The sequence below is a fragment of the Sphaerodactylus townsendi genome, linkage group LG09, assembly GCF_021028975.2.
Source record: "Sphaerodactylus townsendi isolate TG3544 linkage group LG09, MPM_Stown_v2.3, whole genome shotgun sequence".
Lineage (NCBI taxonomy): Eukaryota > Metazoa > Chordata > Lepidosauria > Squamata > Sphaerodactylidae > Sphaerodactylus > Sphaerodactylus townsendi.
Window position 1 is genome coordinate 54041068 of NC_059433.1, and position 25561 is coordinate 54066628.

A 25561-nucleotide genomic window follows, 5' to 3' on the forward strand; every position below is an offset into this window, starting at 1 on the left:
AAAATCTTCCTCCTACCTAGGGAGGTTGTGATTTTCACTGCCAATGAACTAACTTTATTTGATGAAAAATAACTATAGTGGCTGATCCAAGGATTGATTTGCTGGTCAATCAAACATAATGAACATCTCCCAAACTGGGGTGTTATGTAGATATTATGTACATAAGTGCGTGAAAGCCTTCGACAATACATCTCCCAAACTGGTTACCAGCTGTGCAACAGCTTTTGTTTTTTGTTTGTTTTTTGCTACCAGACATATTATTTTCTTGCTCTCCAGGCATGATTCACTGATGTGTGTGTGTGTGTGTGTGTGTGTGTGTGTGTGTGTGTGTGCAAGTGTGTGTGCAAGTGTGTGTGTTAAGTACTGTCAAGTCGCTTCCAACCCCCCAAAACATCCTATCATTAACAGCAGAGGCGTAGCTGGGCCAAACTGTGCCCAGTGCGCATTCTAATTTTCCGCCCCCCATGCCCCCCCCACAGTGTCCCCCCTTTCCCCCTTCCCACACTTACCTTAGTTCCTTTCCTTTTTCAGAACTTTTTCAGGCTGCAAAAGGCCTGTTCACAGTAAAAATGGCCTGATGGGAATTATACTTCCCAGGAGACCTTGTGAGCCCCATGGGGGAAAGGGGAAGGGCCCGTGGGCAATTGTCTGCACCTGCAGGCGTGCGCCTGGTGCATGGTGCACTCCCCTGCCTCCGCGACTGATTAACAGCCTTGCTCAGATCTTGCAAACTGAGGGCCATGGTTTCCTTGATTGAAGCAATTCATCTCAGGTTTGGTTTTCCTCCTCTGCTGCCTTCAACCTTTCCTAGCTTTATTGTCACTCGTCTTCTCAAATTGTGACAAATATGATAGCCTTAGTTTCATCATTTTAGCTTCCAGGGAGAGTTCAGGCTTGATTTGATCCATAACCCATTTGCCTTTCTGGTGGTCTCAGTATCCATAATACCCTTTTCTAACACCACATTTCAAATTAATCAACTTTCCCCTGGTGAGCTTTCCTTATTGACCAACTTTCACACCAACACATAGTAATGAGAAATATTATGACATGAGTTAACTTGATCTTAGTCATCCATGACACATCCTTACCCTTAAGAATCTTTTCTAACTCCCTCAGGCTGCCCTTACCAGTCTCAACCTCCTTCTGACTTCTTGGTTGCATTCTCCCTTTTGGTTGACACTGACGTCAAGGAACAGAAAATCTTGAACAATTTCAGTTTCTTATTTCAGTTTCTTAATTGTCAACCTTAAAGTTGGGTAATTCCCCAGCAGTCATTATTTTTGTTTCCTTGATGTTCAGCTGTAGTCCTGCTTTCACACTTTCTGTGTTCACCTTCATCATTAGTTGTTCCAAGTCTTCACTGTTTCTGCCAGCAATGTGGTGTCATTTGCACATCTCAAACTGTCAGTGTTCCTTCCACCAGTTTTCACTCCTCTTTCATCTAAATCCAATCCAGTTTTCCTCATAGTATGTTCTGTATAAACACTGAAGAGACAGGGAGATAAAATATAGCCTTGTCTGACACCTTTACCAACTGGAAACCATTCTTTTTCTCCATATTCTGTCCTAGCAAAACACTAGCCTCTTGTCCAGAGTACAGGTTGCACATCAAAAGTCAGATGTTGTGGCACACCAATTTCTTTTAAAACCAACTATAGCTTTTCATGATCCACACATTCAAAAGTAAATTAGCGATATGATCTTTGGTGCTTCTTCCTTTTCTAAATCCAGGTTTAACAGTTGGTATTTCTTCCTTGCAGTTGGGATATAAACTTGATGGGCTTTCATGAAGTATGATATAATTTGATATAATAGGATATAATTTTAATCAAACTTTGTATTACAATCTCTGATTGCTTATGTTACATCTTATTTCACTATTAAATAAACTCCATTTTAATTTGTCATTTTTCAAGAAAAACACTTTGTAATTTTCTGACTGAAAATGTCCTAAACCAGTCTATTTTAGTTCACTCACTCCTAGGATTGCAATGTTTAATTGTTCCATTCTTGTCTTAAATTTAAACTTCCTCCAGTGCCAATCTGGGAAGGCAAGCCTTCTGCAGGCTCACCAGTCTAAGCAGCCATCCCAATCCTTGCTCTCAATATGACCTGGTGAGCCACCCCCACCACCCAGTGCTGATTTGGGTTGGTGAATTAGATGTGAGTTTGCCAGCTGAGACAGCCAACCTCCCCACCACCACTGCTGCCCCCTCCCCGCAATGCCATTTTGGGCTGGCAAATTTGGCGGGGGCTCACCAGCCACCACCACCACCCTGGCCCAGCTCAACCAAATCACATTTATGTCATATCTGGCCCTCGTAAGTTCAACACCCTTTGTCTATTTTTTTCATTTAAAACCAAAACTAATTGGAAAAAATTAAAAACTAGCATTGCTTATAACTTTGTATGATCATATTGTATGTACAGACAAACATATGAGATGGTTATTTATGAAGATAACTACTGTCTACTTTATCTCCTCATATTCGGGGAAGCTAACACAGCAGCAAAAGCTGCAAGGACATGAAAACATTATAAGCCCTGAAAGTACCAAAACACTGTGAAGTAAAATTTCCAGTCTAGTAATCCTTCTGTTCCCCACCCATGGGCTGGTCCCCACTCCAAGCTCAAGCGCAACGGATGACCTTGTAATAGTTTAACTGATTCCTCTGATGATTATCTGTTATTTCAGTCTGCTCCCATCCTCTGTTTAACCAGATCCATGTGCCTCAAGGCACAGACTTTTCATTCTTACTTACTTGTTATAACATATAAGCTTTGTGGGGAAAAAAATTAACATTGATTTTGTTCTCTCTGCAATTTGGTTATAGGCATAGTCCTAAGATAGACTCACTCAAACTGATGACCTAAAAACAAATATTCAGCTGCCTGTTTTCCCGTACAGATCTATTCTGATAATGCTCATCTGTCCATTTTGTGTTTCCCTACATATTGAACTAACTTCAGATACCAATAATAGTTTTGTGGGTTTTCCTCACAGAAAGATTCCCTCTACATGTCTAAATAACGTGTGAAACAAGTCTGCCAGAAATCTGTTAAAATTACAAGATTAACTGCTGACATCAAGGTTTGTTATTAATTCTGCTTGTGGTGATTTACCAATGATTTCTTCTACAACATTCAGTTAAAGATATTACCTTAGAACGGTATTGTTCAAATATCTCGGGTCCAGATATATTCTTATCCGATCCCCCCAAACTGATCCATGTCAACCACTGGACGGACGTGCTCTGAAGATACTTATGTAAATTTTCCCACAATATTTTACTGATTTGGGATGTGAAATAGTTTCATCTGCTCCAATTTCTAAATTTACCAAAACTGGATTATCTTGAGCCCTTTTTCCAATTAAAAAATAGGAGTGAAGAAGACCAGTGGCTTGATATGATAGAAAGCAGCTTCATATGCAAATTTCATTGCCTGTAGTCTATTTATTAGAAAGCGGAGCAGTACTTCAGATCCAAACCAGTGAAATGTTTAGATAACATAATAACTTTTTTTCTAAGTTTACTGCACTGACAGTACTTGTGGTGATTAACTAAAAAAAATGTTTAGGACGATATTCACATGAAAGTGGGGATTCTTATTGTTCTCAACCTAATGTAATATGTTTTAAAATAATTTATTAGTCCTAATATTGAGCAGATTATTAGTGCCATGAAGGTAAATATTTAATATTACTACTACTACTATGGTATATTAACACACCTGATGCTTTACAGTGCTTTGTAAATTAAAATAAACCCCATCTGAAAGGGTATACATCTTCTCAATGAGAGAGTCAACAAAAGAGAGATAGGGCAGAAATATGGAGAGAGAAGTCATAAATCAGACAAGCACAGGGAACAGTGGAAGAGAGGGATGCATTTATTTCACTTTTAAATGCCAGTTACAGTTCAGCACATCAGAAAATTAAAATTATTCCCTTTCCTCTTTACAACTTTCTACTAACAAAAGGAGAATATACAATCTCTTGTTTGGGAACTGCAGGGTGGGGAGTTTAGAACCAAATCATTCGTCTCAAGCACGCCTCTGCTGATTTTTACAGAACTAGGATGTCTGCCAATGAAGTGAGTGATAGGATGTCATCCCTGCAGGTCAACAGCTGACACAGTTTATTATAAAACTGAGGCGAATTAATCAGTGCTTGGTAAAAACAGCAAGAAATCATAGCTACATAACTATATACTACTCAATTATGTGAGTTAACGAAAAATCACCACTGCTATGGTTCAGACACAAAAAGATATGAATGTTATGCTGCTGCTCTAAAAACATGTGATATCTTCTTTGGAACTCAAATGTTCTCTGAAGTATTTACATATTTTAAATTGCAGCAGTTCAAAAGCTACCTGGGTGAAACATAGGAATAACTAAAACATCTGAAAATGTTTACAGGTTATAATTTGTACATGTTATACTCCATTTCTATGGGCCCCGTTCTAGACCCAAACACATTCTCATTCTTCATGGTCTCTCTCTCTCTCTCTCTCTACCTTTAAAAATAAAAAGGTGTTAGGTGGTGTCTGCCTTGGGGAAGGGCTCTTAAGCAGTAGAAAGTCTCTCAGTAACAGAATAGCTTCCCAGTACAGTAATCTTCCCAAGTTCCTCAACATTACTTCCCGACATCAAAAAGAAGTGTTGTTGTTTTTTAATTTTATTATTTTTATTAGATAAGTATAAATGAATATAAATGAACACACATCAAAAGAAGAAATATACTGAACACTTATCTCATTACAATATAGTTAAGTAGATCAGAAAACAAATATTTTAAAATCCTACAATTATTAGTCATTATTTACTTTGAATTCTGGTTATTAACCCTTAACAATTATATAACCTACTGCAATAGATATATCCTACTAATCTACCAAACCAATAAGCAACTAGAGATAAGATCTGAAAGTATACAATTAAAGTTAATAATCCCCTCCCACCGCTCCCATCCTCCCTAGGACTTCCCCAGCCCCAAATTTGGACTTCCCCTACAGATTAAATTAATATTCAAAATCTATAAAAGATAAAAGCAAAGCTTTATTTACATAGAAAGGAGACAAAAAAGCAACTAAAAATAAAAAGACATTGAACCAAATCTCAGTTCAAGGTCTGAACCAATTTAATCCCCTGGGGGCTAAAACAAAGAAAATATAAAATCTTTTCTCCAAGGATCAAACTAAACAAGTCTAATTTTAGAATGTCTAGAAACAGACTACAAACTTTGAACTTACTAATACTCTACTGGTTTTATAATAGTATAGTTAATCTTAGACATATATTGGAACCAGGGAAGTGTTGTTTTTGGAAGTGTGGTTTTTGTGGTCTTCTAAACTTCCAAATTGAAGCTTATAAAATAATTACATCCCTCTAATCCCTTGTTTCTAGTTTGTCTCCATTTTCTGCCCTCTCTCTTCCTGTTTCTAGTGCATCTCTCCCTATGTTCCCATGTTGTCTCAACTGTGAATCTGTACACTGTACTATACTCCTTTGTACAGGGCTTGTTTTCATTCATAAAACACTGTAACCAAATACATTAAATAATTACATTTCGCATTTACCCATCACTCCTAGTAAATTTTGTCCAATGCAACCATAGGAGAGCTAACGATGTGATGATGTCTCCAACTGCTGAAATGAACTATACATATATATAGAATGGGCGCCAAATTCAAGAAAAAAGAAGGGTAAATTCCGTTTTCAAATACACTTGCAAGACTTCAGCATCATTATGCTCAGAGTATAACATTCTTCACTGTTCAGAAACTATAAGAAACTGAATCTAAAATCAGAAAAATGCAGTACTAGTACACCTGTCAACCAGGTTTTCCTTTCTCCTGCTTCCCAGGAAGCCCAGTTCTTCCTAAGTTTATAGTTCTCTGTAATAAAGGCTACTGAACAAATTTGAACTCTTCATTGTTGATACAATGGAAATTGCAGGATTTTATTTCTCCTTGTAAATGAGTCAGGAAGAATAAAACACTGTTCTTCCCTAACTTAGCAATACCAAATCTGGCATGATAAGACACCTTGGAAGAAGCCTTGGTTGTGGAGTTAGTCTGACCCTGGAAAGTCATAAAGGTGCTGTATTCAGTGCCACAAAAGAAGTTATTAAAGTCAAGTAAATGTTGGAAAATATTTTAAATCAGAATATTGAAAGAAGACACAGAAATTCTAAAAGTATAAAAGCAAAGTTGACATTGACTGAGAATATACAGTCCAACTTTCACACTATCAGACCAGTTCCTTATAGTATTAGTCCCAAAATGGATGCTTGGAGAAGGGGGCACACTTTCCAAAGTGGCTTGGAGTAAATAGGCAATCACTGTTTTTTCAATTCGAAAAAGAGATGGTAGTGTAGATCTGCGGAGAATGATGGGTTAGCAAAAACCTGCTTTGAAGATAGAAAGCTATCCTGTGGAAAAAACTGATTACATTTATGCAATTCTGTTAAAAGGGAAACAATTCAGCAAAAGTGATTTGCCACAGGTCTACTTGCAGATGGAACTAATAGGTTCCAAGACATAACCCGTCAACAGTTCAAAATGGGTGTATCAGTATAATAAACTAGTATTTAGTACTGTATCAGTTCTAGCTATCCAGCAAAGCACAGTGAATCAAGTTTTGCAAGATATCCCAAGTGCTATGGCATTATCATAGTAGGTGAAAATCTTGAAAAGAGGCATTCCCAGCCTATAAGCAAGGGGCTGATATGCCCCAGTCTATCTAAGATGAGAGCAGCAGAGGCCAGATTGAAACATGTGAAATAAGAGAGAACTGCCACCCAGGAGACAGCAGGAGGGGCCAGCCCTGGAGCAGGCTGCTTTAGCCCTAGGCAAAGGCAGTTGGATGGCCCCCCCCATGGGTGGCCACTCCACCACAACCATTTTTTTTGCACCAGGACATTGGTGCCTGCAGGGGGTGAAGTTTTTAGACATATCAGCACAATAATTTCAGCATATCATCAGGAAACTGTCCTTATGCTACTCCCCAAGTTTTGGTGAGGTTTGGTTTAGGGAGTCCAAAGTTATGGACTCCCAAAGGGGGTGCCCCTATCCCCCATTGTTTCAAATAGGAGCTAATAGGGGATGGGGGCTACAGTTTTGAGGGTCCATACTGCTTGGCCACAGTTGAACCAAACTGCACTAAACCTGGGGGTATAATAATCAGGGGCAGTCCTCATGATGAGACTCTAAGAAGTTTTGAGACTGTGCCTTCAGAAATGTATTCTCCCCAAGCCTGCCACATTTGCATGGGACAGCAATTGCAGGAAGGCTCAATGCAAGATAGAGATTCTTGGTGGAGATTTCTGGGATGTTCCTGCAGGGGGCGCATTTTTGAATCAATCGGCTGCCAAAGATTTCAGGAGTTATCATCTGGAGCTGTCATTATGGGTACTTTAGATTTTGGGAGTGCAGTTCCCCTGAGACTAGGGAAGTTGAAAGTTATGGACCCTCAGAGAGGGTGCCCCATCCCCGTTTCACCCCTTTCTGAGGAGATGGGGAACACTTTGAGAGTCCATGGCTCAGGACCCCCTGAACAAACCTGCACCAACGATGGGGGGGTGCCATCATCTCCAGATGTTACTTTGAAATTTTGGAGCCAAGACAATCTAAGGGCTGTCCTAGAAATTTTACTTAAAGGAATCTTTGTTCTGCATTGGAGTTTTTCTGCATTTGCTGGAAATTTGGGGTTGCGGGCTGTGGCAGGCTGCATTTCCAGAGGCCTGATCTCAAGGCCTTTGAGTCTCATCTGGAGACTGCCCTGGTGTTCACCCCAGGACTGGGTGCCAGTTTAGTTCAGGAGACTGAGGATTGCTGGACCCTCCAGGCTGAAACCCCCATCTCCTATTAGCTCCCATTGGAAAAAATGGGGGATAGGGAGACTTACGTTTAAGTCCATAACTTTGGAATCCATGGACCAAAGCTTCACCACTACCGGCAGAGTCAGCATAAGGACAGTCTCCTGATGTCACGCTGCAATTTTGGTCTTTCTTCAGCCCTCAAAGGCTGCTCCTGCCTGCAGGCCAAGAATGGGAGCCACTAAAAATATGCAAGAGCCGAGACCCAGCGTTTTGAATTACCACAAGGTGATGCCCTGGGCAGCTGCCCACCTTTCCCAATGGGCATTACGCCAGTGCTGCCACCCAATAGGAAGGCTGGAGGGAGAAGTTTTATTGCCATTTCTCCCTCATGAGGCAGCTTTTGCCACCTGTTGCCAACCAAACCACCCTTCCTTTGATATCATGAGATTAACTGGTCACTGTTGAGGTCAAGCAAGAATTTTTTTTGCTTCTTTCCTGATTGTTTTTTTGTGGAATTCAGGGTGAGCAGTTATTAATACCTTAACTAGGCCTGATCACTGACTGTTTGGTACAGCCCCAGTTTTACAGAGATGGTTTGGATTGCTTGGTAGTAAAGGGAGGTAGGGAACAGGGGCATGCATTCACTGTCAGCAACATGATAGAGGGCATGTTTTGAACAGACTATCACTTGCTTTATGGCAGCATGGGGCATGTGAAGAAGCACATTTGGTGTCAAGCAATCTCTTTCCAAACCTGGTAGTAGCTTCATGGTGCATCAGGGAAGGAGACTGGGCAGTGTACCTCTTTGCACAGTTGTTGGGCAGCGTGAAAAAGAAAACAAGAACAGCGTAGCCACTTAAAGCTAAGCTTGGAACCAGGGTGGTTTTCCCAAAACAAATTATAGTTAATTGATGACATAGATCAGCTGTTTTAAATAAACTAGTTAAACCCATATTGTGGTCTTGTGTCCTTAGTGGGTATTGGGGCAAAGGTACTGAAATTCCTAGAAGAATCTGTGTTGTCAGCTGACAGTGCAAAACAAGATTATTTAATGGAGTCAGTAGTATGCTATAGGCACATCACAGATGTTCAAGGCTTACATAAGTGTCCCCAAAGAATTAGGGCAGTCTTGGAAACCCTACAGCCCAAGGATATGACACACCCCAGAATGTGTTATCTAAAAATTTGGCAAGAATTGTTTGTTACAGAAGAGTCAAAACTGAGTGTGGTCATATGGCTGTGAGAAAGCCTTCTTAACTTTCATGAAACTGGTCATATTTGATATCATGTTCACGCACTTTAATCCATCCTTGTCAATTAATTTAGTATGTGATTCCTCATTTTATGAAATAGGCAGAAGTAATCTTGTATTCTAATAGCAAAATTGCGAATCTTTGGATACTGTAAATCTGGTGACTGGAACTGTGCATGGGCAAAACAGATTTTTCTACAAACCCGAAAAGGGCCCCAGATTTGCAGACAAATCTGAAATCTCAAAAAAATATATAGTGGGAAGTTTTAAAACTCCCAAAATGATAAAAGGTCCTGTAGCTTTAAGCATGGGATTATTTCAGTGGCTGTTGCTTAGCAACCGCAGATTCCAGGCTTCAGTTTCTCTGAATTTCAGGTAAGGAAAAGGGGCAGGGCACTTGTCAGGCCTATTTGAGCCTTCAAGAGAAGATTAATTGGGTCAACTGTGACTTGATAGCAAGAAATTCTGCCTCACTGGGTTGTTTTGAGGATAAAAATGAGGAGAGGAGACTGTAAGCTTTGGTTCCCACTGTGAAGAAATACTATAGTTTTCCAAAGTAGAGGCTGCATGTGGATGAAGAGGAGACAGATAGCTTAAGACAGAGGGGCAGGAAAAGATAGATTTGCTGTTGGATGGGAATGAGATAGAGTTGCCAACTCCAACTTGGAAAATTCCTGGATACCTGGGGGTGGGGCACAGGGACACTGGGGTTTGAGGAGGGGAGAGAAGTCTATAATGCATGGACTCCACCCTCCAAAGCAGCCATTTCCCCCAGGGCAACTAGTGTTACCAACCACAGGAGATGGTTGGAGATCACTCAGAATTACAACTGATCCCCAGGTAACAGAGATCAGTTACTTGAAGAAACTGACTGCTGTAGAGGAAGATCTATGGAACTGCACCTTGCTGAGGTAGCGTCCTTCCCCAAACTTCACCCTCCCAAGGCTCTACCCCCCTAACTTCACCCCCAATCTCTAGTTTTTGTCCTGAAACCACAGAGAGGAATTCATGCTATAGCTTGAATGAAATACTTGATTTTCTACCTTAGCATGTTAGATGTATGATACTGAGTGCAAGAAAACCATAGAACGTGCAACATGTCCTGTCACTTTTACCAATAGTTTCTTGAAAGTAGCCTGAAAGAGATGGAATCTGCACATTTTGTTAACCTATTCCAACTTGAGCATGCCTCAACAATGTTTAAAGGCTGGAGATATACTAATGATCTTCTAGTACGATTTTATATGTGCAGACATAACTTACTCTGGGCATTCAGGATGTGTAATATGGGTCATCCAAGTCATCATACTATCTACACTGCACCCTAAAGTTCTAGAAGAGATTCATAGAGAGCTTTTAAGGTTATAAAGATGAAAGTCTTGGTTAGAAGCTTTGCATGGTGGTTGGAACTTAATCAGCAAACACCTGTGGAGTGTGGAAGATGTCAGTAAACAAAACTAAAAGTGACAGTGTTCATACCTGACAGGGCTGCCACCATCATTTTAAAGCCTAAAATGGGCAATTTAAAATGCCATGAGGAGACTAGGCTCAAGCACAGCCGGATGAGATACTCCTGTTTTTCCTCTCCACCTCTTTAAGTACCAAATGGCTATGGGAATCAGCCATATGGACATGTGAAAAGTTGTGCAGGGGAAAACAAGGGCAACTCATCCTGCTACACCTTGGCTCTTATTAGTGAGGGATTATGTAGTTTACAGACCTAGTTTATAGATGCATTGTTATGTTATATTGTTTTTTCATATTTACGCAATCAGTTTTACCCAGTATTGTTACAATTTGTCTCTTAAGACTTGATTTGTCAATTTTTTGATTCACCATTTCCAGTTCTTTTGCACAGTGGCTGTCCCTGCACTGCTGACATGTGCTGTGACCATCATGCACATTAAAAAAAACCTGTTTATATACCAGCAACACAACCTGGCCTAAATGTGGATTTGCAGTGACATTCAAAGAGGCCCAAAGGTTACTAGGAGCTATAGTGTTAAGAAAAGTAAAGCCTTGCTACACAGCAGGAGGTTTATCTGCATTGAACCCACACACAGAGATATAAACATATCAGCATAGATGAACAGCACTAAGACTAAATTGTCAGATAATCTTTCCTTTTAATTCCTTCACAGACTACACTTTGTTACAGATTTAGTACTTGAATAACCAGTGATGTGGGGCAGAAGATTTCTGATGCTATATTTTCGCTGGAGAGATTTACATCCCACAAAGGTAAACCTAGTCCATTTAACTGTAGTTGTCACAGCTGTTATGCTGCAAATCTACCATGATGTATGGGCTAAACGTAGGATATGAAGTATAGACAACCCCCAGTGCTTGAACATAGTGCAGGCTTATTTGCTAACAATATTTAAAAATTTAAATAATTCATTCTAATTTTAATCAGAAAACTCTCACCATTTGGAATAATCAAAAGAGGTATTCCAAGACAAACTTTGTGATTATGCAGAATGAGTAATAATTACAGGTTATTATTCTCCTAACCCTTCAGTTAAGTCTCTTTTAGGCATGTATTGGATAAAAATGCCCATGCACACCAGATGACCATCCTTTTCTGCCAATGTGGGGGCAAGAGCCCACTTTAAATTATTAAAATACTACAGGAAACTTGATAGCATCACGATGACCATCTAATAAAATACACTTTTTGGTATTTCAAAAAGGGAATCAATGGCCTAAATTACTGTCCCCAATTTTGCAATTCTGTTCTTTTCCTTCTATAGAAGTAGAAAAGCTTTGGAACTTAAAAGAAATCAGTAAATGGTTTTGTTTTGTTTTTTTGCAAAGTAAGCTCTTCCCAATATTAGCATGGCTTGCCAATCAAAATTTTCCTTAAGGTATCCTGAGGTAAATTTTCCCCCCTGTTGTTTAGCCCATATCACCAATGCCTCATTAAGAAAGCATTCTCTAGTGCACATTCAAACCATGAATTCTTACAGGGCAGACTCTAAAAATACCTGTGGAGCAAAGTCTTGGTCTCTGTGATCTCAAGCAGGTTGAAGATATTGTCCATTTTGTTTTCTACTGCTCATCCTATGTACCCATCCACCATGAATTGCTGGTAATTTTCTGGTAATTTTTTTCTGGCTCTAATGAGGAATGCATTAGCTTTTTATTGACTCATGCTATTCTGATGGTAACTCTTAAACTGACTATTTTCTTCTGTTTAGCAATAAACAGAAGGAAGAAATTAGTACCTATTAATTCTGCAAGAATGCTATACCCTGCTCTACACAAAAATGTTAGTAGATTGTATGTTCTTCCACCACAGAATAAAACATACAGGACCTTCTTTGTTGTAAAATGCTCCACCTGGATCCTAGCCCTGTTCCCTTCCATTCATTTGAAAGAAAGAAAAAATACAATGAACTATAAATGTTCTTGTATCAAAATACCATGTTCAATAATGCATAAAATAATGGTATTTGACAAAGGCACTGAGTAAAAATGAATGATAATTCTCATGTTTGTTCAGGACTATATTAAAATGTAGAAGCATACAAGTTTATCAGCTGCAGCACCTCAACTGACTGTACTAAAATCTTCATGTGGAACAGAGCATAGCCAAATTGTAATGTTTTAATATTTTAGACTGTTGTTTTATTTTATGAGTTTTATTTTATTTGTAATATATTTGTATTAACTGTTACGTAATATGCATTATGTAACATATATTTTGGTAAAATTATGGCCGATGGGTACAACGGTAAAGAAATGACTACCTGTGCCCCACACAAAGGTTTTTTTAAAGGTAGGAGACAGTTCAGGTGTGATATAACATTGGACGGATGAGCTAAGACAATAAGGAAAGTTGCATTTGAGTAGGTTCAGGGGGAAAATGGAAATTAGTTGTCAGAGCATGGGTGAGGGAAATGGACCCACAGCAAAAGGATATGGTGAGAAAGGGGCAAATAGGATGTCTCCCCACACATGAGTTCAGACTGGGGTCCTTGCTTGCAAGGACAACATGTCTAGAATAATCCTTAAATCAAATTCAATGAAATTAGAAGCCTAGAAAGATGCCTAAATTAGCAAGCCCCCCAGCTTTTGTGATTTGCTAACTCCAGTATCTTCATTTGCCCTCCAATATGCTAAAAGCAGCTTGGGACGGTAAATCAGGAAATTAGCACGAAGGAAAAGGTTTAAACACCCTTCTCCCAGTATTACTGCTGTAATCACACTTGGACATCTGCCTTCTCTGAAGTTTTCAATCACATGCAGATTTCCCCTTAAAGAACCAGAACAAATGATTCTTTATGAGAGGTGAAGGGTTGTTTGATAATAAGTGTTGTTTATTATATACTTGGAATAAAAATTGGCATAAAAATTCATAGTGTCTTTCACAGTCTACTTAACAGAGTTAGTCACTTGGAGTGGAATTTGGTCACTTTGGAAAGATGCATTCAGTGATATTGTAACCTTTTGGCTTATTCGAGACATTGCACCATTCATCACTTAATTGCGACGAAATAGATGTTAGTGCTAGAATACAGATAATACAGCCTGTATTCCACGCATTTTAGCAGACTGAAATGAAATACAGGTAAAGTACACATATGTGTGTGAATAGATCGACAGATAGATGGACACACTCACACAGATAACAGGAAACCGCCGTGGATTGAAATTCTTTCAACTATGAATACATTCTAAAATGATCTTCACTGTCAGCAATAACACAAAGAATACATCTGAGCTAGTGCCTCAGTTTTTCTATTTTGAAAGTCCTTTTTTTGCTCATGAAAGAACATAGATTACCACAATGTACTGAGTTTTGCATACAAAGGACTCTAAAAAGCCCAAATAGTCTAATAAATTACTCTGTTACATTTAATTACTATGATTCAGAATGCAGGATACTAGGCAGAAATCCCTATGCACAAAAAAGAAAACTATCAAAATCCATAGTCTCTTCTGTCTAATAGAATTCAAATGAATGGGCTAAAAAGTTTTGTTTAAGAGTTAAGATAGAAAACGGGGAGTACAAAATTAAAGGCATTTAGTTTATATTTTATTAATGAAATTTTAACAAAGCCCTAATGTAACAAATGCTACATTAACTGCCCCATCCAGAGGGGGCCAGTGAGTGGGGACAGCGCTGCTTTAACATTGTCCCACCCTCTCCAAAGGGCTTTCCCATGCAAAAAAGGTTTTTTAAAAAATAATAAAAACCCCTGAGAATCCCCAATTGCAGGGAATAGCATGCTGTATCTCTGCCTGCAGCTCCACTGATGCATGGGGCTCAGTTGGCCCACCCCGGCCATGACAGTGCAGTGTTTTGTGATGGTCGGTCTGTGCGATAGGTTCCTGACCAGGTGCCGTGGAGCTGTGTGGTGCCTGGATGCCAGAGTATATAACATCCCCCCCCCCGCCGCTGACACATTTTCCCTTTGTGCCAGCTCCAGAGGGGAATTTGCCCCCCCCCCCCGCCAGATTGGGCTGTCCTACATCTAACTCAGGGGTCGGGAACCTGCAGCTCGGGAGCCACATGCGGCTCCCTCACCCCTGCACAGCGGCTTCGCCCGGGCACAACACAGTTGTCCGGGAGTGGGGACTCTCCCCTTCCCGGACCTCGCAGAGAGCCCCAGCCAGCCCCTGACCGCGGGCGCTCCGACAAGTGAGAGCGCCATGGAGATGGCTGGCCGCAGCCCTTGTCCATCTGCCAAGGTCGACAGCGTTGTGGGAGCGTTGGGCGGCTACTGAGCCACCCAAGCCGGCTGGGTGGGACCGGAGGGAGGAAGGGGCTGGCAACGAAGATGGCAGCAGCGCAGCATAGAGCCCATGGACCTGGCCGGATCAGCCAGGGCAGCAGGCGGCAAAGGGAGCTGCGACCGTGCAGCGGGACGGCGGCCCCAGCTGCAGAGGGCCCCAGCAGGCGCTGGAACTGATGCCCGGACAGGCGAGAAGGAGGGAAGCAGAAGGAGGAACCGACGCCCAAGGTGGAGAGGGGGAACTTTATGGATTCGACAAGCTCCGGAAGCAAAAAAAAGGTGGAGGGCTGGTCGCAGAAGCTGGTGTCCCAAGCTTCTGCGACCAGCCCTCCACTTCAAGCTTGTGAATAAGGTCCCTCCACCGACCCGTCGGTTCCTCACTTCCCTCGCTTCTGCACTATCCGGGCTATCCAGTTCCGGCTCTGGGGCTTCCGCTGAATTTTAAATCCACTCTAGCCTTGCGCTCTATAACGTCGACACCGGAGTCAGCTGCTCTTCTTGCCGCTTCTCGTCTAACCCGTCTATAGTCCCCACCAACCGACTGGCTTTAGATGGACAGAGCTCAATGACCAGCCATCTCCATGGCAGCTCTCACTCGTCGGACTGCCCCCGGTCAGGTGTGCTGAGGAGGGGACAAAGAGGGAGGAGGGCATGAGAGACCGGGAGAAGGAAAAAGGACAAGGTGGGAAAAATGGAGGAGGAGGTGGTGCCAGGAAAAGCCAGAAACTCAGAGGTCCTGGTGTCCCAAGCCTCACCCCAGCTGCCCAGACAAGCAAGCATGCAGCTGCCACTACAGAGCCATCTGCTGCAAAAAAGGGATCCCCTCCCCACTTTCTCTCCCCAGTGCACGTGCCCATGAGGCTCCACCCTTTACCAGCACACCCCCACAAAAAATGTTCAAAATCTACACTCCATACAAGTAAAATTCAATTTTCTCTGTAGCACCGCATGGACTCCATAATAACACACTACAATGTCTACTCTATACAAAGCATGAAGGCAAAAAACAACATATACAGTGCTATCCTCATTTCAAATGCCAAAAATATCTGCGGCTCCAAGTGCCCATTCGTGGAAAACGGGTCCAAATGGCTCCCTAGGTGCCAAAGGTTCCCGACCTCTGCTCTAGAGTCAACATGTGCATTGTGAATGCCTGCTCTGCTGGCTGCCCCTACAGGGTAGGCCCCCTTGGCCTCACAGAAGCTCATTTACCCTTCTAGAATAAACAGAACAGGAGTCTGGTTTCTGCCCATAAATTCTCTACTTCTATCAGGTAGTTAACAGCACTCCTGGAAGCTTGAGCCCCTGCACCATACCCATCTCTTCCCCCTTGCCCTGCCTCCTTTTTGTCCCTCTCAGGAGGCTCCCTCCTGCCTGGGAGCTCCCTGCTTCAGCCTCCTTGTCACTTGCAAGCTGTCTTGCCCTGCTAGCCTGAGACTGACTCATCAGCTTTCCTGGTCCTCCTCCTTGATTGCAGCCTGACTGGGGCTGTGCCAGTCCTGTCCTACTCTCTAAAGCTGATGTGGACTGCTGACAGCAGCTTGTCTGGGGCTGTGCTGCCCCTACCCTGTTCCTGGAACTGTTGAGGATTGCGTTTGTTGGTCAGGCTCTCCTGCAAATTCTCTGCTGTTCCTTCTTATTGCTGGCTTCCTGGAGGTCCCTCCAACTTGTGATAAGTCCAGGGGTGGGGCTGTTGGTTGTGAGGTGCTCCAGGGTCCCTGGGTGGACATTTGTGACAAGCGAGTTGGGTGGGGATAGAACAGACTGTGCAGGGAGGCAGCCCTGTCCCTGGACACGCATCTTTGGCATAGGATTAACCTGCACCAAAACTAGAGCACTGACACAAGCATGCAAATACTTGTAATGTGCCTCAATGTATCTGACAGGAAACTACCCAACAGCACAATTAGGCCATTGACCTGCCAATGTAAACTGAATTAACTTGCACATAGGTTCAGCTCTTGTGAGGGGTAAAATCTGGGCCCTCCCTAGAGTCTGAGGACTACACTTCCCAGCAGCCTACACTTCACTTTTTCTGAGGACTACACTTCACTTTTTCAGGTTCATCACTGAATAGGTTTTTGAAGGTAGGCAAAAGTACAAATGATGCCCCATAAATACTATATTCTTTATACATATACATACACATATACATACACACACGCACCCTCAGAGCCCATTTTAAATTAAAATCAAATGGATTCAAAAAGGGGGGAGGGGCAGGCAGGGTCCTCTTCCCCCAGGAGAACAGCCCATATTGTTTGTGGCAGGGGAGGCTCCTGGGTTGGGTGAAGGTAAGCATGATTAGGGTTAGGGTGTTGTGGGGTGTTGTGAGTCTTGCACACCCATTGGCTAGGGATTCATCGTCGAACATTCCATCCCTTAGGCAATTATATAAGGAGAGATAGATAGATAGATAGATAGATAGATAGATAGATAGATAGATAGATAGATAGATAGATAGATAGATAGATAGATAGATAGATAGATAGATAGATAGATAGATAGATAGATAGATAGATAGAGATATCAGTGTATATAATTAACAGTTCTTTAAAATGATAGAACAAATTATGTTGACCTCTAGGAGCTGTTAGTGATTAATTAACATCTAAAAGCTGTTAATGAATAATTATATTTTTACATTATTTTATCTATCTATAATGTTCAAATATTCCCTCAATCCTGCTACACACATAAAGACCCAAAACAAAAAGAAAGCTTTTCAGCCTAGTCTTTTCCTGGACATTTTTTAAAAATCCAGCACATATAATTTTGACATGGGAAACACCCAACACATTTCACACTGCTTCACAGCCCGATAAAGTACAGTTCAAGAAGAGCTTTATCTGGAAATTATACTGCTAGAAGCTAAAATGGCTAAACTGAAGCTTTTGTACTTTAGTCACTGGAAAAGATAATAACTCTAGGAAAAGCTGAAAACACTAAGAAAAGAGGAACACCCAACCTGAGAGGGATTTACTCAATAAATGAAGTCACAGCCCTCAGTCTGAATGAACTGACCAAGGCTATTAATGAGAAGACAGTTTGGGGGTCCTCCCCCTTTCCTTTTATATCTGTTCTAGCCAAAAAGCCCATCGTACCAACAAATACAATAGGCTCTAGAAAACGGTTGGTATGTTAACAGCACCCACTAAGGGGGCTAACTCCTCCTCCCTTCCTCCTCACCAACAAACAGGCTTCCCTAACTTTGTAAATGGGCTCCTCCAGGTCAGCTGCAGCTTGACAGAATTTGTTCCATGGTTCTATGAATGAAGTTCTTCAAAGTTCAGCATGGGAACCTGGTAGGAAAAAGCACACCATTGGGGAAGGAGGGAAGTATAGCTTCCTATGAGTCTCACATTCCCCCCCTTTCAAGGCTTGCTGTCCAATTTTTCCAATCCAAAACCTTTATTAGGCATAAAACCGGTGTGTGTGAAGAATTCTAAATACAATAAGAAAGCCATTATTGCACAACTTGTAGTACACAGAGTAAAAATATACCAACAGCTTCCGAGATTTCAACATTAGAATTATTTAGAAGCTTAGCCATTTTTAACTTATCAGAAAGGAGCATAAATCCTGTTGGTAATACAGTCCTCAAATCAGTTCTAATGTTGTTGTATTTTGAACAGTAAAGCAAAATATGAGAAAGTGAATCAATTGTATCAGGACAGGATCGACAGCAACACTCATTTTGTGGAATATTAGAAAAGCGACCTTGAAGATGTACTGAGGGAAAAGAGTTACACCTTGTAATTGTAATCTGCAATTGTAATTAACAAGTTGTTCCAGGTATATAGAATGGCTAGATTTCTGAGTGATAATCCCAAAGAATATTAGAGAGCAAGAGCGTGGTGCTTTGGTCAGGAGAAATTGATATTCTTGATCAAATAATTTAGTCTTTAGACGATGGTAAATCTCTGGAGCGGTGAGCTTTTGTAGGGCCTCTCATGAGAAGCCCGAAAAGATCTTTTTTTCAATATGTAGCCACCATTTCGAAAGCTGAAGCTCTCTCATTTCTATCAGGGATAAACTGTTAGGGTCTGTGCAAAAACAAAGATGCAGCCAAAACTTAAAAGTTACAACCCATGCCCTTGTTTCTAATAAATGTTGCCCTGATTCCAAACAAAGAACACCATAGGGGACACAATGTGGGGTGCCAAAGATCTGATATAGGAAATTGGATTGAATGCATTCCAATTTCTGGTGCCATGCTTGGATCCAGATGGGGATACCATACAAAAGGTACTGGGCCACCTTGGCATTAAACACCTTCAATGCTGCTGGTATGAATCTATCACCATTGATATTAAAGAATTTCAGGGCTTGCTGTCACAAGGGAGAAGAACATGTGTGTGAGGGGGAGTATGGTTCCTACAGCAGGGGCTTCTGGAAGGTGTAGTCCTTGCCCCTCTGGGAGGAGCTATAATCTGGGCCCTCCCTAAAGGCTGAGGCCTACACTTCCCAGCAGCCCTCACTTTTCCAGGTTCATCGTTGGCTAAATGCTGCTCAATTACATAGTAATATAATGTTTTGTTAGTGTTAGGGTCAGCTTAGCCTAGCGGTTCCTTCAGTTTTCTCTAGAAGTCTTATGTGCCCAAAGCCTACTATGGCCTCTGTCCTTGAAAGAGGGGGGTGGGAACATGGGAGTTGGAAGGTCCTAAAGGTGGAAGACTGGAGGGTGCTTCGGTTGTAGAAAGGCCTGCAAAATGAGTAATCTCTTCCAGGCAGTTGAGTCTCCTCAACTGGTCTTGCCTGCCACTCAGGGCACTAGCCCCTCCCACACCCATCCACCCACTCAAGCCCTAGCCCTGCTGTTAAGTACAATTAAAAGACACACACATCTGAGCACCACTGAAATCAACAGGAATTAAGCAGAAAGAGATGCATGGTTCCTAGCGCTTTAATATTATTTAGATGTGCCTAACTTTAGGTCCCTTTTATTTGAGAACTCCACTCTCTCTCCTTCACTCCCACCAATTCTCTGTACATTGAAAATTAATCCAGTTCAAGTAAAAGCAAACAATACTAAGTTTTTTTCCCTCTTGAAGTTTCACAGAACAGAGGTCAAAGTTCCCTAGATGTCAATTACTTCATAACACACAGTAATGTCTAAAAGCCAGCATGGTGGTTTGTGATTCTGTAACTCATTTTGCCCTTTAACTGCTATTTCCTACAGCTGTTTAGAAAGGGACTATCCCATTCTTTAAAAGAAAAGAAAAAGTAAGAGTAACCTGCATAGTTGGGGGCAAGTAGTTCCTCTCTACACAAAAGTGATGGATGCTTTTTTTCCTCAACAGATGTACTGCCAGAAGGAAATGGATGTAATATGTCTACATTTTCAAGGCTCCAAAATTGAAGAGGTGAAAAATGAGAAGAGACCGTGACCCTTCCCCTCCTTTTAAAAACAAGACCTGAAATCACCCACACAAACTCAAGTAAGACACAGACAGACCAGCCGCTCCACTTTCCCTTGATCTCTGCTTGCAAGAGGGTTTCTTTAATGCCTGTCTGCCACTTCAACTGAAGATTCTCTCAGAACTCTTTCTTTTTGCATGAATATAAAAAACCCAGACTAGGAGGCTGAATTGCAGCTCTTAGGCTCAGGAGTCTTGCAGCTATTAGAGCCTACATAAGCACTCCAGGACCTGAAAGTCAATGGAACTTGTTTATCAGAGAACTTTAAGGAGAAGGCGGAGAGAATTCGTTGTCTCTGCTCAGCATCAAAACCCCCGCTCGGCTGTAGACACAGACAAGGCAAAGAATTGCTACCCAGAGCTGCCAGTGAAGGCGGCTTGTCAGTTTCATCACTGCCTCAAGGCGTGGGATGTGCAGTTCCGGGAGCAGCCCCAACTTTCGCGGGTACCCCAGCAGCGCCGCCAGCCAAGGCGGAGAAAACTTCAGGGGCTCAACTCAAGCCCGCTAGCGTGAGAAAGCCAGCCGGCGACACCTTATCCGAAAGTCCTAAGAACACTTAAACCGGATTAAACAAAGTGGGACTTATTTCTGAGCAGCCCTCGAAATGTTTTCTCCGTTACGTATAACTGCGGAACTAACGTCCAACTGAGTGCCTCCGGAGCGCAGCCTGTCAACCTTGCACGAATTTCCCCGGGATGAAAAGTACAGTGAAGTTCGTCAAAGCTCCCACCCAGCCGATGCCGGCTGCAGCCAGCCCTGTGCAGATGGCGGGGCTTCAGCTGGGGAGGATCCCGTTTGCTCCCCGAGAGAAACCACCATCATCCCAAGGGGGCGGGGGGGGGGGATGGAGAGACGGAGCCCTACCTCGCCTTCACTCCCAGTATGTCTATCTTGATTTTAGTTGCTCAAACTCTGCACGTTGGCAGAGTCACTCCTGTTTCTTACACGAAGAGAAATCTGTCTCGACTTCAGAAAGGAGGGAGGGAGGAGCTCGTTGTTTTCTTACCTACGTGCCTGGAAAGGGAGAGGAGCCTGGCGGCATGTCCAGCCACACGCTCCCTGGAGGAAGCGGAAGACGAGAAGGACAGCCCTCGGGGCTCTTGAAGCACAGCCGGCGCGGGGTAAAGGGCTCTGCTGCCGCCGAAGCGCCGGGCTATGACCCGCTCGGTCCCTAGGGGGTGTGCAAGTGCCTGGTGGCTGCCGCCGCCGCCGTCCCCCAGACCTTTGAGCAGGAGCTCGAGTAGCGTCTGTTTGTCCCCCGCCGGCGTCTGGAAGTCCCGAGGTCGGCTCCTGGTAGCGCTGCTGCCCTCGACACCCGGCGTGGGGGACGGGACGGAAGCGAAGAGCAGGAAGAAGACGACGGCCGGCAGCGCGGGGTGGCATCGCTTGGCCTCGGGCATCGCTGGGCCTCCTAGGAGAAGGGGTGGGGAGGGAGAGAGAGAGACGGCAGCGCCGGCTGGGTTAGCTCCTGCTCTCGCTCCCGCCTGCCGCCGGCCCGGGGCTCATGCTGGGACGGGCGATCGCTCCGCGCGCCAGCGGCGAGCAGAGAGGGGCCACGGCCCGAGGGTGGCTTCGGGCGCCGCCGGCAGCAAAGGCACGTGGCGCGGCCAGAGGGGCTCTGGGGTCGGTCCGGAACCTCCTGGCCCGCTCCAGCCGCTTCATGCGAAGACGGCTCGTGGGCGCTGCTGACCGGTCCCGTCGGGGCACTCGCCGGTGGGCCACCTGGCTGCTCTCTGCCCAGGCCGGCGGGGAGGCGCTTCCTTTGACTGGTCCCTCCACCGCCACCCCGCCCACCGGCCCGCCGCTTCCCTCCCCGGAACATTTATAGACACGGATTAGGGGGGAAAGGGTATTAAGCAGGCGAGGCATATTGCAAGCCAGGGGCTTTGTGGGGGATTTGCCGAGCATGCTTTCCCAAACGCTCCACGGGATTGGAGGCGGTCGACGCCGGACACCAGCGGTGGTGACTGGAGCGGACCGGCAGGGTTCCCCGGGCATCGCCTGCGCCTTTTACGCGTGGCCCACGAGGGAACTTGGCCGGATGAGCTGTTGCATCTCCGACACGCGACCAGTCTCCCACATCTCTCTGCTTCTGCCCCCCCCCCCTCCCCCGGACCTTTTATACGTACATTCGAATACTAGACCAAGTCCAGCGAGTGAAAAAAAATTCTCTACGATGCAATTTAAATTTGGTTCCGGAACAAATTTGTCACCTGCTTTTAACCATCCTTTTTCAAAGTGATGATGTTTTTAAATCACCGCCTGTTCTCAGAATTACTTTGCCAAGCAAAAATCTTTCTTCCACGCAGCCCCTCGATCGAGAAGTGCTGTCAGCCTCGAGAACGTTTCTCATTCTTTATTATTTGCTATTGTTTCCAATGACAACTGCTTCACTTGGGGGGAAAAACCCACACACACACATCCAAAGCGCTTTGCAAACTAACCAGGATGGGCTGAACCCTCGGGCTCTTTGAGGACCACATTCTAAATGCACTGAACAATTCCGATTAAAAGGGAAATAAAATCAATCCAGCTATTTAGAAAGCCACCTGGATTTTTAACTATTTCAGAACCACTTTATGCAAAGCTCTGGCTTTAAAAAAAATACCCACGCTTTTCTCTATCTCCAGATATTGAAACTTTTTCCTTCTTTCAGGCAGGCTCACTATGGGGACAGATTTAGTTCTGTCATTTCTTGAAGGGGACATCCTGATTAATTGGAAGCGGCAATGTAATATCGATCAAATGAGAAAAGCAATAATCTCTACATTCCCTACAGGCATAATATTTCAAGAGCTGCCCATAATAGTACTGTAAGAAAGAGAGTCTTCTGGTACAATACCCTCTCTCTTTCAATGAATGAAATGATGATAATGGAAGGATTGTTGGTTGGTAGGTTGGTTTGTTACCGTGCAAGAGTTGCTTCTTCCTCCTGCAGGAGTCTTCTCCACTCGAGATTTCTCAGCGCTTTCAAAAGGTGAAATTAATAGCAGCTCACCTGGCTTATATAGTTCATTCTCCTCCTGTCCATTGAGTGCTATTGACTTTAGGTGGGTGGCAGACAACGAAGCCCTCTCTTAATCATTCTTCTTCTGCTCAAAGAGGGTCTTTTTGCTGACAAACTTCCTCCTCCCCACTTGTCCCCCAGAGGATGCCAATTCAAAGCCATCAATTGAGAATGACTCTCAGCTGCTGATGAAATTAGTCTGTCACCCAGATTAGAGGATGTTCCTCCAGGCTCATATATCTTCACACTGTTTTTGTTTGTGTTGTCTATGTGTGTGTATGGCGGAGTTGGCTTATGTTGGTGGGATTTCCCAAGTATTGATGCCTTCATGGGAGGAAAAAGAAACACAGCATAAAAATTAATCCCTTCTCTAGAACTGAAGAAAGGTGGGAAGGATGTATATAAATCACTCAAAATTGAATTAATCTAGGTAGAATTAATCTGGAGCCGCTCACACCTCAGCATGCAAATGGCCCCGGGGCTCCACCGGCATCATACATGCTAGAGGGAAGCCATTTTAGAAAGCACTGGGGCTAAATCTTTAATGAGATTCCAGAAAGGACTGGTTTCCCCCCATAAAATCTTATGTTGTGGGTATAAGAACCACCCCCACCCTCCAGCTTCTCATGATATATTTGAGGTCTGACTAAGGTTCCCCTCAATTCTGAGAGGTGATGGCAGGTAGAAGGAGCCTTTTAGAATCACAACCTGTGAAAACCATTTACAAACTTGCTAAATGCCCCTATAATGTGTCACAGAAGGGTTTCATTCACTGCTAGAAGTAAAAAAATGTTTTAGAGTATTTCTCCAATATACAGAAAGCCCAAAGTTCCTGTGCACAACATACCTCCTTCCTATTTCTCACATCAGGACATTTGCAGTGCAGTCCTAAGAAAACAGAATCCTACTCAAGTTTACTCTTAGAATGGCACTGTTAATCCCACATTCTTGCATTGTATTCAAGTTGGTGACTTTATTTGCTTTGTCTGCTATGGCCTTCTTTGTTTTATATGATAGACTCTGTCTTGAATCTTTGGTGTAAAAACATTTTCTAATTACGCACAGAACGTTCATAGGTGATGTCAGGGTCCTTGAGCCTCTGGGACCCTTTGGAATTCTGACACAGGGTAGTGGGTGTGACTACAAAATGTCCACCCAGAAGGCAGAGCCAACCACACAAGTAATGGTGCCAGTGGGTGCCACACTGGTGACTCCTTATGAATTCATGCTCATTCTTCACATTCCTGAAGAGGGATATGCATTTGTTTCAGAAGGAATTGCACTCTGAAAACAATCACTGTACTTCAGCGCCTCCTCAGAAGGGCCTCTGCATGAAGTGAGGCTCCTCTTGTTCATTTCAAACAAAATCCATCCAAAACACTTTGGCCCTTTCACTTGTTCCTGCCAACTTTTTTTTTGCTTTCTTTTCTAATCAGTGGGATTCTATGGAGGGAACCATGGAAGTGTGAAGGTGTAATAGAGATCACCACCCTAAGCCGCCACTCATGAAGGCAGCCTGAGCGGAGAGCGACCTAAGCTCTTCAGGAGATGCTGTCAGGCTTATTCTAGCTGCCACCTCTGAGAGAATGTTGAAAGCACTGTGAGGGAATTTTACTTTCCCCTCCAAAACTAGCTATCCTTATCAGCCTGGATTGGGCACTCTCAAATTACTCTTTTAAGCTTATTAACAAGTAAAGATGTGTCAAACCTCAAATCTATGTCCAACTCAGACTCTATGCTATTAGGGTTAGGAAGTCTTTATTATGGAAAAGGCACACAGGCTTGAAATAAAAAGCTGATCCTAGCGGGATCCAGGAAGCACCCCACTATATGAAACTCATACTTCCTCATCTCTCCCTCACACATAATACAAGCTCATGGTTCAGAGAGTGCGAAAGACAGAGAGGCAGGAATGCCAGAATGGCCAAGGTCAAAAGACAGAGATAAAAATGCCTTGCCATGGAGGCCCACACAGTGAAAACTGAAAGCAGTTTGCCTGGTACCAGGGCCTGCTTTCATCCAATTGTGAATAGAAATTGAAACATTACAGTGAAGTAAAACGTTTCAGTTGAAATCAGGAGGAAACTATTCACAATCAAAGAAAAATTGAACTAAAGTGAATACCTGAATGATGCATGAAACAAATCACATCGCTGTTTTATTATGGACATCTCTGAGGTTTCTTTTTTACTTTAAAATATATAATCAAGGAGGAAACTAGGTTATAAATCAGGATATGGTTTTCTGGAGAATACCAGGAATTATGGTCAAAATAATGATCACAAAACAGGAATGCAGTTTACTACTTCTTA

The 25561-nt window shown here is 43.1% G+C and overlaps 1 protein-coding gene across 2 annotated transcripts in view; it reads right to left on the reverse strand.

Moving 5' to 3' along the window:
- Nucleotides 1-22001, reverse strand: part of ALKAL1 (ALK and LTK ligand 1) — a 47044-nt gene extending 25043 nt beyond the window's left edge. The window contains exons 1-2 of one of the 2 annotated variants that reach the window (XM_048507270.1): nucleotides 21249-22001; nucleotides 18021-18123 (exon numbers count right to left, since the gene is read on the reverse strand). In XM_048507270.1, coding sequence (XP_048363227.1) covers nucleotides 18104-18123; nucleotides 21249-21642 — 414 coding nt within the window. In that variant the 5' untranslated portion in view covers nucleotides 21643-22001 and the 3' untranslated portion in view covers nucleotides 18021-18103. Of the gene's footprint in view, nucleotides 1-18020; nucleotides 18124-21248 lie in introns of those variants that run through there. The other variant, XM_048507269.1, reaches the window with a different exon arrangement.
- Nucleotides 22002-25561: the final 3560 nt, after the last annotated feature.